General features: G+C 52.5%; 1 protein-coding gene across 4 annotated transcripts in view; it reads right to left on the bottom strand.

Moving 5' to 3' along the window:
- KIZ (kizuna centrosomal protein) overlaps positions 1–16,535 on the bottom strand; it is a 101,520-nt gene that overhangs the window by 20,327 nt on the left and 64,658 nt on the right. Inside the window, exons 1-5 of one of the 4 annotated variants that reach the window (XM_027654007.1) lie at positions 9,013–9,232; positions 5,803–5,865; positions 5,073–5,229; positions 3,096–3,188; positions 1,020–1,103 (exon numbers count right to left, since the gene is read on the bottom strand). In XM_027654007.1, coding sequence (XP_027509808.1) covers positions 1,020–1,103; positions 3,096–3,188; positions 5,073–5,229; positions 5,803–5,831 — 363 coding nt within the window. In that variant the 5' untranslated portion in view covers positions 5,832–5,865; positions 9,013–9,232. Of the gene's footprint in view, positions 1–1,019; positions 1,104–3,095; positions 3,189–5,072; positions 5,230–5,802; positions 5,866–8,273; positions 8,461–9,012; positions 9,233–16,535 lie in introns of those variants that run through there. The other 3 variants (XM_027654008.1, XM_027654009.1, XM_027654010.1) reach the window with 3 other exon arrangements.

The raw sequence follows: 16,535 nt of genomic DNA, 5'->3' as shown, positions 1-16,535 counted from the left end.
CATGCATTCCGTGCATCCCAGTGTGAAAATGGGGGCCTTCTGCTCTTGCCTGGCTGCTACACCACAGCACAGAGGAAGGGCAGCTCCTCAGCTCACACCATTCCCTTTCCCTCCTGGGGCACCCACCAGACACATTTTCAATGGCACTTTCCTCCAAGAACTGTTGAACTTGCACAAAAAAAAAAACAGGTCCAGGAGTACAACAGCTCTCCTGCTAAATCCCAGTGTTTTAGTACTTGCCTTTTTTCCTTTGCAAACCTACTCAATCAGGACAATTCAGGAGGAGTGGCTACTGCCACCACCACCACTGCAGGGTCACCACCAGTTTATGCAAAGCCAAAATTAGCCATCGTAATGCCCTTGTTCACACTGAGCAGGGCTTCCTTTCCAGCCCCAAATCCCAGCAGGACAATTTACAGTCACCTCCACACCTCTCCCCTCTCTTTCACTGCCTGACCTCTCCCTCCCACACAAAGTCAGCTGCCGAGCCCAGCTGAAAGGAGACAAAGGCATCTTGTCTGGTCTGTGACCAGGGTCCCTTAAAAAAGCTCAAATTCCACGTAACAAGAAGCAGAACAAAAAGCCATGAAGTTATTTTAAGAAGAAGCAAAGGTTTGCTACTCAGATTAAGTTCACAGCTTATTCCATCACCACTGCTCTCAGGTTCCTCCTAATTAATTAGCTGGTGCTTTCAAATGCCTCCTGCCAGTCCTGCATGGCTTTGGCAGCTCCTGGATGCAGTGTTCCAAAACAAATGGAATTCAAACAGGCACAAGCTCTTGGCAGAGTCACAGCAGACACATCCCTAACAAGCTTCTCTTGGATTGCAGAGAAATAATCATCCCTTCAGCACCTTTGCGTTCTCAAAGCAGAAATGTGACAGATTATGTTGGTCCAGGCGCTGCTTTTACCACCAGAACAGGGCAAACCTGGAGGTGTCTTGCCCAGAACAGTCACCAAATGGCTGAACTTCAGGTCACCCCAGCTGGGAGCTGAATAAAGTCTCTGCACAAACACACCTTCAGTCCTCGCCTGGTTTGGAGGGCAGGCTCCCACCATCCTCCAGGGCCAAACCCCATCGCTCTAATCATCATTAGAGTGTTCTGAGGAGAACAGAGACAGGAAAAGCCATTCCACTAGGGCTGACAGAAGGGCCCAGTGTCCCCTGGCAGCAGACAACCAGGTGAGAGCTCTGGAGGGCAGGTCCAGTGAGAGGCCTGTCCCTGCCAGGCACTCCCTCACCTGGGAACACCCCTTTCCCAGGGAAGGGGGCTCAAGGTGTTCCTGGGAGGTGCCAACAGACACAGCAGTGCCAGCCTGCAGGAGTCCAACATCTTCAGAAGGCTTCAAGAAAGTGCCTCCAAGTTGAAGAAGCCAGACTTCATAGCACAAAGGTTTCAGGAGCTCTGCCAGCTGGGATGGACCTCCTCAGTGTGGGACTTCTGAGCTTAAGGACTCCCACAAAAACTGGGACCCCAAAAGGGTGCATATCCTCCATCTCAAAGACGTACCAGGTATTCCTGGGGGCATTCAGGCCATTGGGAGACTGACCATCACTGGCAGACCGTTTCTAGGATTGTCCTTAGTCCCTAGGATGTGCCACTGGTGGGCTCATCACACAGTCCCTGGATCCCAACCTGCCTGAAGGAATTCCAGTGCTGGTAAGTGAAACCAGTTCCGTGATCCATATCCTGGATATCCCAAGTCACAGCATGAGCCTTTGACGTTCTAGCACCGATGTCAACTTTTCCATGGGTTAGAAACCCCATCTCCCACACCACCTGCTCTAACTGAGCAACCCAGCACTCCAAAATAAACTCGTCTTTCCCCACACCTCCCAATTCCAACCGCGATTCCCACCCTGCTGGAGGTCTGGCCTATATAGGTCAAGGCTGCTCAGGTTCATTGCTTTGTATATTGCAGTTTAAAGAATGCTCTAAATTCAAGGTTTTTAACTTTTTAATCTGTGGGGAAAACTTCCTATAAACTCAGATTAACAACTGCTAATGCACTGAAGAAAGGAAAGCAAAAACCTTCCTCCTACTATAAAAACAAAATAGTGTGGCCTCTGTTTCTTTTCTGATAAGAGTCTTAAATACCAAACATTTAACTGCATAATAACATTCCCTGGCAGCCAGCAGCCTGCTTAGCAGATACATAAAGCAGGTAAAAGGGGAAAAAGTTAATTTCTTGGCTGAATGATTCCATCGGTAGCTATAGGGCAAACTAGAAAGTCTTTTAGCAAAGTAGCAGTTGATTCTTCTATCAATCTGCAGCACACACACACTCTTCCAAGGAATGCATTAAATATGAAAATCATATCCCGTTATCATCTGTTCCCAGCTTTCAGCCCAGTAAGCTCCCCTTAATGAATGCTGCAGCCTGAGGGACGCGGCGCCGCCGGCTCCTCGGGAGGATGGAGAGACATGGATGGAGAGACGCTCCCGTCCTTGCCCGTGCCGGCGCCGCCTGGCTGAGGGGCTCCCACACACAGTCACAAGTGACTACTCTTGCCAGCACGCTCCGAGTTATTACCAGATGGTTTTTAGACATTTCATCTAAAAGAGCTTTGCCGCTTTCAGTGGAGGAAGCGGCTTCTGGTCTTGAACTGTATCATTTATATGGAGATAGGAGGAGGGATTAGGAGCCTGCATTACTGCAGATATATGGCAGCAGATATTTTAAGTATTCCTTGTCAGTCTTTTTGTCTGTTCCTTAGATATGCAATCTCCTTCTGCTTCTTCTGAGGAAAGGTCAAAACACACAGAATTATAAGCACGCCGCACGGATCCGCCGCTGCATTTCCACAAATACCCCTCGTTAGGAACACTCCCCCTTGGCCACGACCACTTTCACACTATCCAGCACAGGAATTAGAAAACCCAACAAGAAGTGCATAAACAATCAGGTTTGGTTTTTGGTTTTGGTTTTTTTTTTTTAAATTCCAGCTCTTTGGTTGAAATAATTGCACTTTTTACCCAGGTGACTCTCCTTCACTCAGGCACTGAACACCATTTCACACTGCACACGCCAGGGCTGAAATCCCCACGGAAAGGCTGCACAGCCCTGGAAAAAAGCCCATTCCCCCCCATTACCTGCTCGCTGGATCCTTCCTCCTTGTCACCTCCTGCTGACAAGCTGCCCTCTTGAAGGGATAACAGGCTTTTAATTTCCCTTCCATACCACGCCTAAATGGGAACAAATCCGTCACACAAAACTGGAGGCCAAAATCCACCCCCCCCACATACAAACCAACAGATATTACTTCACAAACTGTGCACCTTTAAATGTAAAGCCCTCGCAGCCTTTTTCACTCAGACCACATTTAAAAAGCCAGAGATCCCATTTTCTCCTTGTTTCTCTGCTCCAAAACAGCATGGCCTGTGCACAGTCTGCTGCAGGGCTTTCACACACATTTATTCATTTGCAATTTAGAATCCCACGGAACAGCAGTAACTTGTTGACTCAAATTTATGGCACCCCAGCCATCATCTGTAACACTGAGTTACTGCTGCTGTCCCCAGACAGCGACTCGGCTGCTGTGGGGTGAAAGCAGCTTCGGGACGTGTTTGTCACACACCACCCCACAACTGGCTGAGCCCTTAGGGGGAGGATGCAGGGCAGGTGTCACAGAGAGCAGCCCAGCAGGACAAGGTCCTGTGTTTGCTCCCCCAGGCCTGGCTCTGCCCATTCCAGGGTTTAATGGGGCAGCGGTAACGCGCTCGGAACAGGGCTCCGCACGGGCAGCACCCGTAATTAATCCCGTCTGTTCCTAATTGCAAACCCCAACAAACGTGTCAGGGCGGCCTTGAAAGCACTTCAGCACCTATTCTGCAGCAGGTAACAGGCATGAAAACAAACCCTTAACACAATTAACTGCCCCGGCTCTGCCCTTTGCTCCAGTTCCCAGGTAAGAGGCTGCTCAGGAAACTGTAAACATGGAATTTTAGGAAACAAAACCTCACAACGTGAGAATTAGGGATGCTGAGAAGAAGCTCAAATGTAACTCCTGGAATTTTCCTGAAAGCTTAAGTGAATTTATTTGTACTCCTGAAAATTACTGACCAAACTGCAGACAAACACGGGGAACAAAAGTGCATCTTTCAGAAACAAAAGAAGTTTTGTGAGCTACAGCCACATAATAAATGTGCCCAGAGTTGTGATAAAGCACTCCTAAAGGGCATTCTCTATGGAAAAAAAAAGAAGAGAAAACAGTAATAATTTCTATCTGTGTACTCCCACGATAGATTAAATGATTACATGCTCCATAACTCTTCTGCTTTTCATAACTAGCATGGAGGAGATGTCATTTGTTCAGCAGCTCAGAAAAATAACTGTAACTTGGCAAAGATAAAATGGATGGCACAGAAACATCAAAATGGAAGGACTGAACAAAAACCCCACGTGCAGATTGACCCCTGGCACGACTGGGACTCACACCAGGGTGTCAGAACCACCACAACCTGCCTCTGGTCCAACTCATGTGCACTGGGGCTGCTGAGAAAAAAAAAAAATCCTGGAAAACAGCAGGGGAAAGCTGGGACCACGGCACACCCCTCCTCCTGCTCTGCTTCGAGTAACAACTAAAAAATCAGAGCGAGGGGAACCACACCCTCTCCACAGACAGTCTGAACTCTGGGTTCACTGCAGCCAGGAAGAGATCCAAACAGGCACTGCCTGGGTGACAGTTGTGTGAGGAATAAACACAGCCAAATGTTTCTGAAGGATGCCACTGCTCACTCCCCTCCCAGACTGCGCTTCCCCAAAACACAAATCACAGCTTCGGTTTTAAAACTCTGAACTCACCACCATACGATACCACTTTGCAACACCCCAAATTGTTTGCTGGGGAACAGCAAGACAATATAATAATAATTTTTAAAAAGTCCTCAAGGCTTGACTTTATTTCTAGCAGTCTGTTCAACCTGAAGTGCTTCAGATGCTGCCTATTCTATAACCCGAAACAGGGATCCTGATCCAGCTCGCCCCGAGCACCAGGACGTGCAGAAATCTCCTTGCTGGTACAACAACAGCAAACACCAACGAATGCATCAAGTCTTATAGAAAGTTACTTCCATCTTGCGGATCATCTCCAAACCTGTGGTGTCCATGTGCTCCTGCAGCCGGCGGAATTCCCGGCGGTAGGACTGGTTCCGCCGCAGAGCCGACTGCTGCCGCTCGGACACTGCTGCCAGGTGCTTCTGCAGCTCCAGGGACTTCACCTGCACCCTGCAGGGAAAGAGCAGCTGCACTTAGAAAGCATGACAATAAAACAAAGGCACCTGTTGCAACCGCTTTTCCTCACACGCGACAACACCGACAGGGGAGTTGCCCCCAGGGCTCCAAAAACACACATTCTCCTGCATATACATATATATATATATACACACATATATGTGCCACTTCCCTGCAGATTCACACAGGGGCTTTGGTGTTCAAAAGGGTAAATATATTAAAAAAACCCTCTTCTACATGTGTTTTACACGGGTTATGTTCTCATATCGCACTGAATCAAAATGAAAGCTGCCCACACAGGAACGTGTTCTGAGAGTCACACAGGCAGCCACACCGAGCCCAGGGTTTCACAGCTGCCTAAATCCATGGTGCCACCAAAACAGGCACTGAAAAATCCATCAGAGCCAGTTCTCAGCCACCTACAAACCACATTGCCTTTCGGCCAGGCCCATTCCCTTATCTGGTTGCAGGGCAGCCACACAGCCTTCCTGCCAACATGGGGAAACGGGAGCCAGGGACACCTTTTTAAAATAAAATAACATCCAAGGAGCTTTTAAACAGGCTTACAGGTATGGATCAGCCATTGTGTATTCCATCAGCTGCCTTTCTAATTCCAGCCTTTTGGCTTCACTGCAAGAAAACAAACAAACACAGAGTAAGATAAAAACATTTCACTGTTTAAAGTGTCCAAAACGCCAGAACTGAAGTGTTTTGCAGACCATGGCCCCTGGCGAGCAGAGAGCTCAGCTCTGCTGGGAGTTACACACTGATCTGCCAGCCCAGCTCAGCACAAAGCAGGCACCTCAAAGCTTTCACTTTCCTCTTTGTTCCTCACTGGAACGGGGTTGCTGTAAAGGGAAAAGAGGCCTGAACATCACCCACCAAACAGCCAGAGACCCTGCCCAGCCACAGCTGCAGTTCAGAGCCCCGGGAAGGGCAGTTCTTGAGCTCACCCCTCCCTTTCTCCCCGACACAGTCCCACAGCAGACCCCTTTCCATGCAGGAAATACTTGGCTGGACTTGTTCCCAGGACAACTCCCCAGAACCTCTCACAGGGACAGGTCAACACCTTAAAACACTTCCAAAGCCGGCCAGCTCTTCACTGGATCACAGGCCCCACGTGCCAGCCAAGTATTTTATTGGACTTCAAATCAGGGCACAGGCTGTGGGGACAGTCACATGCTGAACCACAAACACCTCACCTAAAGCCATTCCAAAGGGAAGCTGTTTTTGGGACCAGAGTAAAACTGCTGTTATTTAAGTTACAAATTGCACCTGAGGAGGAGCAACCATCCCACGAACAAACAAATATAAAATAACCAAGAGCTAAGGCAGAGCCTTCCAGCAGATCCCATTACAAACCCTGCCACGAGCAAAGCCAAAACCCAAGTTCTTCTTAAAAAATAGCAACCAGCTGTGAACAGGCAGAAAGGGTGTGGGAGTGATAGGGCACACATGTGATCGATCACATCTCCATACATCTGGGCATGGATTTGGGCTCTCCCTACACACAAACACACCTCCTCCCAGCCTCCCTGCGAAGAGGAAAGGCAGGAAAACCCCTTCCTGCTGCTCCACGTGAGAGATCAAGGCGACCATTTTACCCACCTGATCCTGCCACCGCCTGGAAGGGGATTAGGGTTTCATGTCATGTACACGGTTTAAGAGCCACACTCCACCTGGGATCTCATCCCTGCAATTTCCTCTTTCACCACGGACAGCCAGGCAAACACAGACCTCAACAGCTTGTTTTCACACTTCCTGAAATCATTTTGCTGCCTCAGTGGAGAACACAATACCCTGGACTAACAGGGGAGGCCGAGGGGTGAGAACAGCCACTGGCTCCCATCCTGCTTCCCACCCTCCCATCCCACAGCTGGCACAGCACATTCCTCAGCTCCCTAATGCCTGCTCCCTCCTGCCAGCCAGCTTTTTCAGCATCCCACTCCTGTCTGCAGCAGCCTCTTAGGTAGCACAGGAATGTACCAGGAAGGGCTCCTGGAGGGCAGACGCAGCCATACAAGCCCCCTCTGGGCATCTGTGTCAAAATGGCACAGTCAGAAAACAGCTTTTTGCTTAAGTGGGCCAAAACAGCCACTTCAGAGCTCTGTAAGGATCCAGGCAGCTCATTTTCAAACAACCCTGAGTCTTCAGTCTATGGAGAGAGTGTCAGTTTGGGATTTGGGAGCAGAATTCAATCCCCTGGCCAGCCACAAGCCCTCTCTAACCTCTGGCATCTCCCAGGCATTGTTCTGCAGCAACTTTGACCCCTCACCTCCCACTTAAACCAGCAGGACTGAGGTGCCCCAGTGGTTTTTGAGGTCCCAGGCCTCAGTCTTGCTGTGCTCCAGCTGCATATCCACAATGTGGGAGCAGCAGCGCTCCAGCCACTGGTGAGATAAGTCCATGGAAAGCTGCCCAACCCGTGGGCACCGTGACCTGCCCGTGCAGGTGGGAAATGTCACTGCTACAGGTGGTTCTCCTGCACCAGCCTGACACCAAATGAGCACAGTGGGCACAGAGCTCACCCACCTCGCCAGCCTGGAGCCTCAGCCAGCCCCAGGAGGGTGGGAGGGGGCCTGTCTGGCAGCTTCTTCCTCACACAGCTGACACCAGCAGGTATTCCTGAATGGAACAGCCCCACACGATTCCCACTCTGTGCTCAGGACACCTCAGCATTTGTGCACATTCCCTGCAAATCCTGGAGAACCCCAAGCACCTGAGGCACCCCGCCTGGCTGCCACAGCTGAGCTAATTGCCCAGTTACTCTAATTACCAAGTTACTCAGGGAGTTAAGTGCTGCACTTCACTGCATAATTCATTTACTCCATGCCCACACCACTCAAACCCTGCCCTCCTCACTGCAGCTGCCCAAGAGTAAGTGCTGAGTAACCCGCAGAGTAAGTGCTGAGCAACCCCAACAGGGTCAGGGGTGCACTGAACGCGGGAGAGAAACTCCCTGCCCCAATTCCCTTGTTACCTCAGGCTCTTCAGAACTAATCCTTCACGATTCTGCACAGCACAGGGATCCCACCCACCTGCACAGTGCCCTGAGCGTGCAGCACTTCTGTGTTCAGAGCAGAATAAAGTGCCAGCACTAGGAACTGAAACACAGCAAACAGTGTCTGCAGTGTAACTTAAGGTCCAGTTATGGGTTTTGCCCAAGTCTCAGGGCAGTCCAACCACAACAGGATTATTAGGGAAGCGATGCACAGCAGCTCTGTAGAAACACGAGCCACCTGCAAGTTCGGATTCTCAGGGCCAGATGGTGTTAGAAATAACAGCAATGCCGATGTCTGAGCCTCCTGCGAGACAGAAAACTACCTGAAGCCAGGAGCGATCCCGAGGGGTTCCCCCCGGGCAAAGCACGCGCTGTGACCGGAGCAGCCGCCGGGCACTGCCGGAGCATCGCGGAGCTCCGAGGGGCTCTGAGCCCCCATCCCCGCCGACAGGCGCCTTTCCCGGCACCCGCACCCCCTGCGGCGCCCAGGAACCCCGGCCAGGTGCTCCGAGACGAGAAAGGCACGGCAGGAGAACCTCTGCCCGGGCCCGCTCGGCACCGGGACGGCGTTTATCAGCGCTGTTTGCTGAAGTGAACCAGAGCGTCTGTGAAGGTCAGCGGAGCCTCGGCCGCGCCCTGCGAGCGCCCCGGGTACCCCCGGCACCCCCTCCCCAGGGGACGGGACGGGGCGCGGCGCACCCGGGGCGCTGGATTCTCCTTCGCGGATTCACCCGCGCTGGAAACACAACGTTCGGACCCGCGCGGGGGCCGCTCACCTGTCGCGGAGGCTGCGGAGCCGGGGGTCCCGGGGGTCCCGTGGGTCCCGGAGGTCCCAGGGGTCCCGTGGGTCCCGGTGCCCGGCGGTGCCGGCGGGTCGGTCCCGGGGATGGCCGGTGGTGCCAGCGCGGGCGGTGCCCGGTGGTGCCGGGAGCCGGTGCCGGGGCTGGCGGTCCCGCCGGCGGCCCCAGCGCTCCAGGGTGTCGGTGCTGGCCGGCGTTCCCGGCGTTCCCGGCGTTCCCGGTCCCGCTGTTCCCGGTCCGTTTCCGCCGGTGCCCACGTGCCGCTCCCGCCGTGCCCCGCGCGGGACGCCGGAAGTGCCGCCCCCGCGGTTGCCATGGAGACGGGCGCTTTAAAACCCCCTTGGGGCGTGTTTAAGCTTTTATGGCGTTTTTAAAGCTCTCATGGCGTTTTTTTAAGCCCTGGGTGGTTTCGAACAGGTCAGAGCGTTGCTGGAGCAGGGGAGCCGGGGCAGGTTCGGGGACTGTCGAGGTGTAAAGTGCCCATTCCAGCTCTGTCCGATCCCGGTGTCACATCCCGGTGTCACATCCCAGTGTCAGGGTCACCTGCGACCTCACGTGTTGCTGTTCGCGGGGCTGTGGGGCCCAAACAAGCCGCCAGCCTGGGGATGGAGGAGACCTGGGGCGAGGCAGGGATCTGTGCCCCTGGAAAATGGGAATATAGGGACTTTGCAAAGCGCCAATTCCAAAAATAACCGGGAGCTGGTCAACAGTTACAGTAACACGGCCCTCCTCTAGCAGCTGATTTCCCTGAGTTTATTATATCCTGCATTTTTCACGAAAAAAACCTGATTCCTCATCCTCTGGAGTGCCATCGTGTCCCTCTGGTGATGTCACCTCACCAAAATCCATGTGGGAGAAGCCACAGACAAACCTCCAGCCCCGACAAACCCCCCCAGTGTTCTCATCTCCAGCTGGGAATGAAAACAAAAACCTCATCTTTCATTTCCAGATAAAAACTTCAATCCCTTTGAAAGGAAGCTGCCAAATTAGCGCTTGAATTCCAGTGCCCCAATAAAGTCTGAATACCGCGGGAGTAATTGAAATTAGGGAGAAATGCTACATCAATAGACAAAATTGCGGAGAGCAATGAAATGCTTAGGCATAATTAGAACAGCAATCAGTGTACAATTAGTGCGAGATCATCATCATAATTATCCTTGGTTAGAACTTCTGGCCGACAACAGCCCCATGAAAGCGTCAGCTGGAGCTGCAGGCACTGCCTGAGGGCCTGGGCTGGACCTGGGGGTTCCTCAGCCGGGTTTTGGTTATCCAGCAGCACTCCCTGAGTTTTCCAACACCCTCGGCTACCACCTCAGCTCCACCAGACTTAAATCCAGAGTAAAAAGCTGTGTGGAATGGATGCAGTGGGACTCAGCAGCCCCCAGATTAGCCTGGCTCAGCCTCTGTGTATCGGTATAAATAACGGGCTTGGCAAAATGTGAAAGGCTTGGGCTCGGGTCAGAGTTTTCCTACTCCAGGGATCACCAGGCAATGGATTTGCAGATCTGGGAGCCTTTTAGTATTGAATTCCCATCATAAAGGATGCACTGTTCTCTCTCACTCCTTTGTTTACTGAAAGCCAAGATGTGTTTTGGGGAGATCTCACACCTTCACAAGAGCCCACAGGTGAAATCTGGCCCTGAGCTTGCCTGAATTTCCAAAGCTGGGCATTTTCCCCCCAGATCCTGACCTTACAACCACAGCCCAGCACAGCTTGTCCTTTCCTTTACAAATACATGGAGCTCAGGCATCTCAGCTGCTGACACGACATCTCTGCCCTCTGAGAGAGCCACTTGTAGGGCTACAAATTCCCTGGAGCCTTGGTCTGGCACGAGGTTCTTCTTTAGTCCCAGGGGCAGATGAAATGTGAATAAAAAGGTTTTTGTGGTTGCCTCATAGTTAAAATTGCTTTTTCCCCCTCCAGAAGGCAGGCTGCTCATTGCTGATATCTACATCAAAACAAACAGTCTCCCCTTTGACACAAAGGGGAGACACAAAAATCTTACTGTTTATTTTTTTATTATTATTATTATTATTTCATTTTTATTTATTATTTCAGAGTATCAGCCATGAAATGTGCTCTGTGGGACTGACACGGGTTTTAATGTGTTGCTGAGTGTCAGGGCTGAAACTGTCAGAGGTTGCACAAGAAAACACTGTCCCACACCACAATTCTGTTATTTTTCAAAGCCAGGAAAGACTCTGACGTCCTTCAGCCTGTCCCAGCCACGCACCAGGTTTGGTTCTGGGAGACTCAACTGCTTTTGAAAATATTTGTGCTTGGTAAAATAATACCTAAAGTAGTACAAAACCTCCAAGCACTTCCAGCGCCGTCTAAATTGCTGAACACAGGTTGTATCAACACGCTGAAAACATTATCCCCAAATGGTGATTCCAGGTTTTGGTGGAAAAGGGCTGATCCCTGACCCATTGGGGTTGTTTGTCTCCTGGGCTGTCCCAAACCTGGGAGGTTTTTTCGTTCGGTGGAGTAGCTGTGAGAGGCTGGAGGGTGTTGTCAGGAAAGAACAACTCAACCCTCAGCTGTTTATTTAACAAAAATTAAGGAAATAAGGAGCCTTAGCCTGGTTCCCTGGCTGTATTTCCCACTCTGTTCATGTCTCAGTGCTCACTGTGGCCGCTGATCCCACAGACAGGCTCATAATTGACTCAAGAATAATCTTATTCCTCCCTTCCCTGATAAGGAACGTGGTCCCTGTCCCTGAAAGCCTACAAAGAGGAGTGTTTTGTTTGTGTTCTCCCTGCAGTACTTCACACTTCTTTTAGATTGTTTTAATTTAATTTTGATGTAATCTGATAAGAGCTGTAAAACTGTCAAAGGAATCTGCCTCCTTCTGTCGCATTAAATACACTTTGAATGAAATGGTGGTTTTTGTCCCCAGTAGCTGCCAAACCAAAGCATCTCTTGATTCAAGCGCAGGGATTGATGTGCACTAATCTGAACAGCTTCACACTCCGTTTAATTTAGGGAGGCAGCCACGTGTCCTTCAGCATCCCGCTCTCCTCCGGGATGTAGCCGTATCCCAATATCCCAAAAGGTGTGGGATTCACCTCACGGAGCTGAGCACCACAGGGTGCTCACCTGCAGGGGGAAAGAAGGGATGGGAGAGAGAGAAGGAAAGGTCGCTGCCAGAGTTTTTCCTGACCTGCTTATCTCCTCCAGGGTTTTCCTCCCCAGGTGCCACATCATCCCCCTGTTTCTCCCTCGGCCTCTCATCTACCAGGGGTCCCCAGCGTGGGATTTGCTGATTTTCCTGAGCAGTGGATCTGCAGAGTCTGCCCCAGCCTCTGCTCGAGAGCCAGGGAAGGGAGGGGAAGCCCCTCGGACCCAGAAAGTCACGGCACAGCTGAATACATTTGCTTTTCTTTTTCTCAATTAGACCCAAAGCACAGGCCCTGGTAGCTTTGTCAAAACATACACAAAATTGACATAATGCCCTTAGAAATCCTTTTTGTTAATGACTCAAGTCCCAGATGCAGAGCACTAATAACACACCAGTAATCAGAGAGCAGTAACAGCAGAGACCAATCTCAGCAGAGCAGTTGAGAGGATCCAACTCTCAGTGGCCATGCCTGGAAACAGTAATTAACGTGTTGAATGTAATGTTTACATTTTAATACGTTTAAATGTAATAAGATGCTTTTATTAAATGTTACAGTCCCTTGAAAGCTGTTATTCCTCCTTTCTGATGCACCAACAGCACACGCAGTGTCTGGCTGCAGCGGGTGGGGTCTGCTGTGACGGGGCGGGCGACACGAGTTCCTCCAGCAGGAACCTGGAATGCAGAACCCAACGGCTGATTAAACAAAAACCTGGAGACTGCAGCACTTAAAGCTATATAATGTTTATTAAAAATGTCAGGGCCCTAGCCAAAGCCTAGTGACATAATTGAAAAGCCTTCAGGCACGTCATTGTGCGTGGATTTTGAATTAATCCTGGAGGATTGAGATACGAGCACATATCATTGTTTACGGCTCTGTGTTGTTCGTGAGCCCCAGGAAAGCCACAGCACAGGAAAGGACCTGGTTTAGAGACCATTTGCCAGGAAGCATCCCTCCTCTTCAGCCATTTCCAAGTGCTTTTCCAGTCTCCTGCGTGGCACAGGAGGCTCCACGAGCAGAAGGGAGCAGGTATTGCCCGACTGAGGCTGTTCCAAGGCCAAGCATCCAGAGAGGATGTCAAGGAGATTTCAGGTCTCTCTGCTTCCTCAGTAATTCAGTCACTCCTGTGTCCAAGCAGATGTGAGGAGTTACCCTGTCCCAGTTTAAGTGTCTGCTGCTGTCTGAAGAGGAAAGAGGAGATTGACTATGTTGCACTTCTCCATTCCTGGAGAAACGAGAACTAAGTTGAGAACTAAACTGAACTGAGGTGTGAGCCCAGAGGCTGAATTTGAACCAAACCTGTCACAGACAAAGGGCTCAATTCCCATCTTATCTGAAAGCATCTGTGCCTCACACCCCAGAGCACTGTGTGCCACCGCTCCTCCAACTTCTGTTCCTCAAGCTGAACCAGTTTTGCTGTATTTCTGTGCAAGAAAGACTATTTTGGCTCATTACAGAATGTCTCTTTCAGGCCTGCAGTAACCAAGCAGAGAGCAGGAGACATGGCTCACTAATCCAGGGCCAAGCTCAATGTCACAAGTGCCCATTGGGGTCCCATGGCAGGAGGGACAGGGTCCCTTTCAGCTGCAACTTGAGGTGCCACGGCCTGGCACAAGGCAGAGCCTGCCACAGGCACCACGAGTTAACCCCTTCCTTACAGATCTGGGATGAAGAATACCCCTCTGGAGGCTCAAACCGTGCCCGAGTGTGCCGCTGCCAGCTCCGTGCCCGAGGGACACAGCTGCGCCTTCGCGGTGCTGCAGTGAGGGAAAGGGGACACTCTGCACCCACACCCGTTCCTGGCACACAACACCCTACCTCGCCTTCGCCGTGCAGTGCCCTGCATTAAGCCACGTTTTTGCCAGGATCCTCTTTTTGAAGGACGGCACCTTCACGGCCACGCTATTCCCATCTCCAGCCGCTCCCCAGCTCCTGCCAGCGAGGCCACGGCCTGGCCAGGCCACTCCATCTTGCTCGGTCTGAACGCTGCTGCTGCTGCTGCTTTAAAGGACACAGATCTATCAGGCTCTTTCATTAGCATTTTAACAAACCAGTGGATTCATCTCCCGCACTGACTGAAAGACTGAAAAAGTTTTGCTTCTACAAGTCATGAAAAATTAAAGGGAAAATATAAAATAACTGGGGAATTCTTTTAGCTGAACTAGGTAACGTTTCCCTTTCAGCCCCGTGGTTTTGAGCGAGCGGTTCCAAAGAGCTGCTGCCTGCGTTGGCAGGGACGAGGCATTCGGACAAGGTGAAAAGCCTGGAGGATCCCAACGCTGGGCTCAAAGGGATGTGTCTGGCCTATTGTCTGGCTTGATTAATGAAGCCTTTGCACAGCGAGATAATGTGGTGTTTGCCGTGCAGGGAACGCTGCTGAGCAGCACAAACATCACAACTATGGCTAATATTCGATATGATAACGACAGCAATGAGCCTGTCTAGGTAACACTGGATTCTGCTCCAAAATGCCTCAAATGATATTTGTTTATTTCCTAATTGTCAGCCACTTCGATGCACTTGTCAGGTTCAACAAGTGCTCCAGGCTCCAAGGGTTTGAAACAAAGGGAAGCACTTGGGCGAGCCGTGCGGTTGGTGCTGCGTGGGGCCAGGAAACAGGATCCGGCGGCTCGGGACACACTGGCAAACACGGAGTCCCTGGAGAACCCCTCGCTACCTCAAACCAAAATCCTCAAAGCCTCTTCAAGATATATTTCAGCACAAACCCCTGCAGGTCCACAGCGACTCTGGGAGAGGGAAGGGAGCGGCTCAGCCGAAGGGCCTCACGGGGGAGGATGAACGCGGTGCCCTGAGCTCGGCCGTGGGGACCCCGAGCTCCTCCCTGGCACTGAAGGGCTGGGGGAGCTGGCTGCTCCCTGAGCGAGCACTGCCTGCGGGGCCAGCCCAGGGCTCACCCGGGGCAATGCCCACACGCTGCCTCCCCAAATCCTCTAGCTCTGGGAAATCCAGTTGCCAGTGGACGTGGTGTTTTTCGCTTCCCATCTCAAACCACAGTGCTGGTTTGCTGTGACTTATTTAAGCATTTTCCCCCTGTCCTGTGCAGGGGATTGTTCTGGTGGCGAATGAAAGGATCCACACATAAAAACCATTCATTTGTTCAAAAAAAGCAGGAGAAAGGCACAAGACTATTACATTAATTAAGCTGTGTCTGCTCAGAGCTCGGCACCCCTGGGGCCCTTTGCTCTGTTCAGTGCAAGCCTGGCAAAAAGGCTTGAGCAGAGATGGGAAAACCTTCCAACTGTGCATTTTGACAGTGCTCAAAAATGCATTTCTTATGTACCTGCGAGGCAAGACTCGTATGGGGTGGACATGCAGGCGGGCAGAGGTTGGGCTCACTGACGGGGTTCAGGTCCCAAATGTTCTGCCCATTTTCAGACACACACACACCATTCCAGCCTCTCCCAGTGGCCTGCAGGGTGCTCTGTGCCCTGTTCCTATCAGGACCTGACCCTGGGGGGGTGCATCTGACCTCGAGCATTCTCCTCCTGCCGCCCCCCGGAGTCCCCCCTTCGTTCAGCACAGTAACTCCCGCTGTTACCTGGCCAGGGCAAGCTCCAGCCCCCGGAGAGCACAGAGGCTGCACCAGCCGGGACTCTCCCGACACACCAGCCCCGGGTCTCGCTCCGTCAATACTCGCATTATTTCTTTTGCAGGAGCACATTTATTCTCTGTGCCCGAAGAGCGGGGGACGCGCTGCCCGCCCGGGCGAGGGGCTGGCAAAGAAAGGCAAAAAGCCCCAGCTCCGGGCGGCCGGAGGGGGATGCCCGGGGGAGCTCGTCCCGCCACGGGAGACGCGGGGGATGCACCGATGGAATTTGGGAAGCGCTCGGTCCCCGCTGCCGCAGCGGCCACGCACCGAGCCCGGACCCCCCTCCCCGGGGGCGACCCCAGGTACGTGCCGCTGGCCTCGCCCCCTCCCGCTCACCGCCTTCCGTCCCCCTGGATTGTCCCCCGTCTCCTCCCTCCAGACACTGAATTCCGGCCATGTTATCGCCGGGCAGTGCCGCGGTCGGCGGGGCCGCCGCTCCATCCCCAGCGCGGGGGTTCACAGTGAAGCCGCAGCAGGGCGGGGGGGTGCCGAGCCCCCGCTTCGGGCGGATCCGGCTGCTCTTCCAGCGGCTCTGCCCGGGGGACGGGGCAGTGCCCGAGCGCGGCGGGGCTGGAGCCGGGAGCGCGGGGGGTCCCACCCGGGGGACGCGGACCCGCCGGGCCGGGGGCAGCGATGCAGCACGGTCCGCCAGCTGAGCGGTGCCCGGGGGGCAGCGAGGGGGCCGCGTTCGTCTCCCCGCTCCGCCAGGGTCCCCTTACCTGGCTCCGGGCTCGGCTCCCCCGCCGGCGTTGGCCGCTCCCGCCGAGGC

This window comes from Corapipo altera, unplaced genomic scaffold (genome assembly GCF_003945725.1).
Source record: "Corapipo altera isolate COAL_440 unplaced genomic scaffold, ASM394572v1 70, whole genome shotgun sequence".
Lineage (NCBI taxonomy): Eukaryota > Metazoa > Chordata > Aves > Passeriformes > Pipridae > Corapipo > Corapipo altera.
Note: the sequence above shows the minus strand (reverse complement) of the source record. Positions and strands in the feature narration are given on the sequence as shown.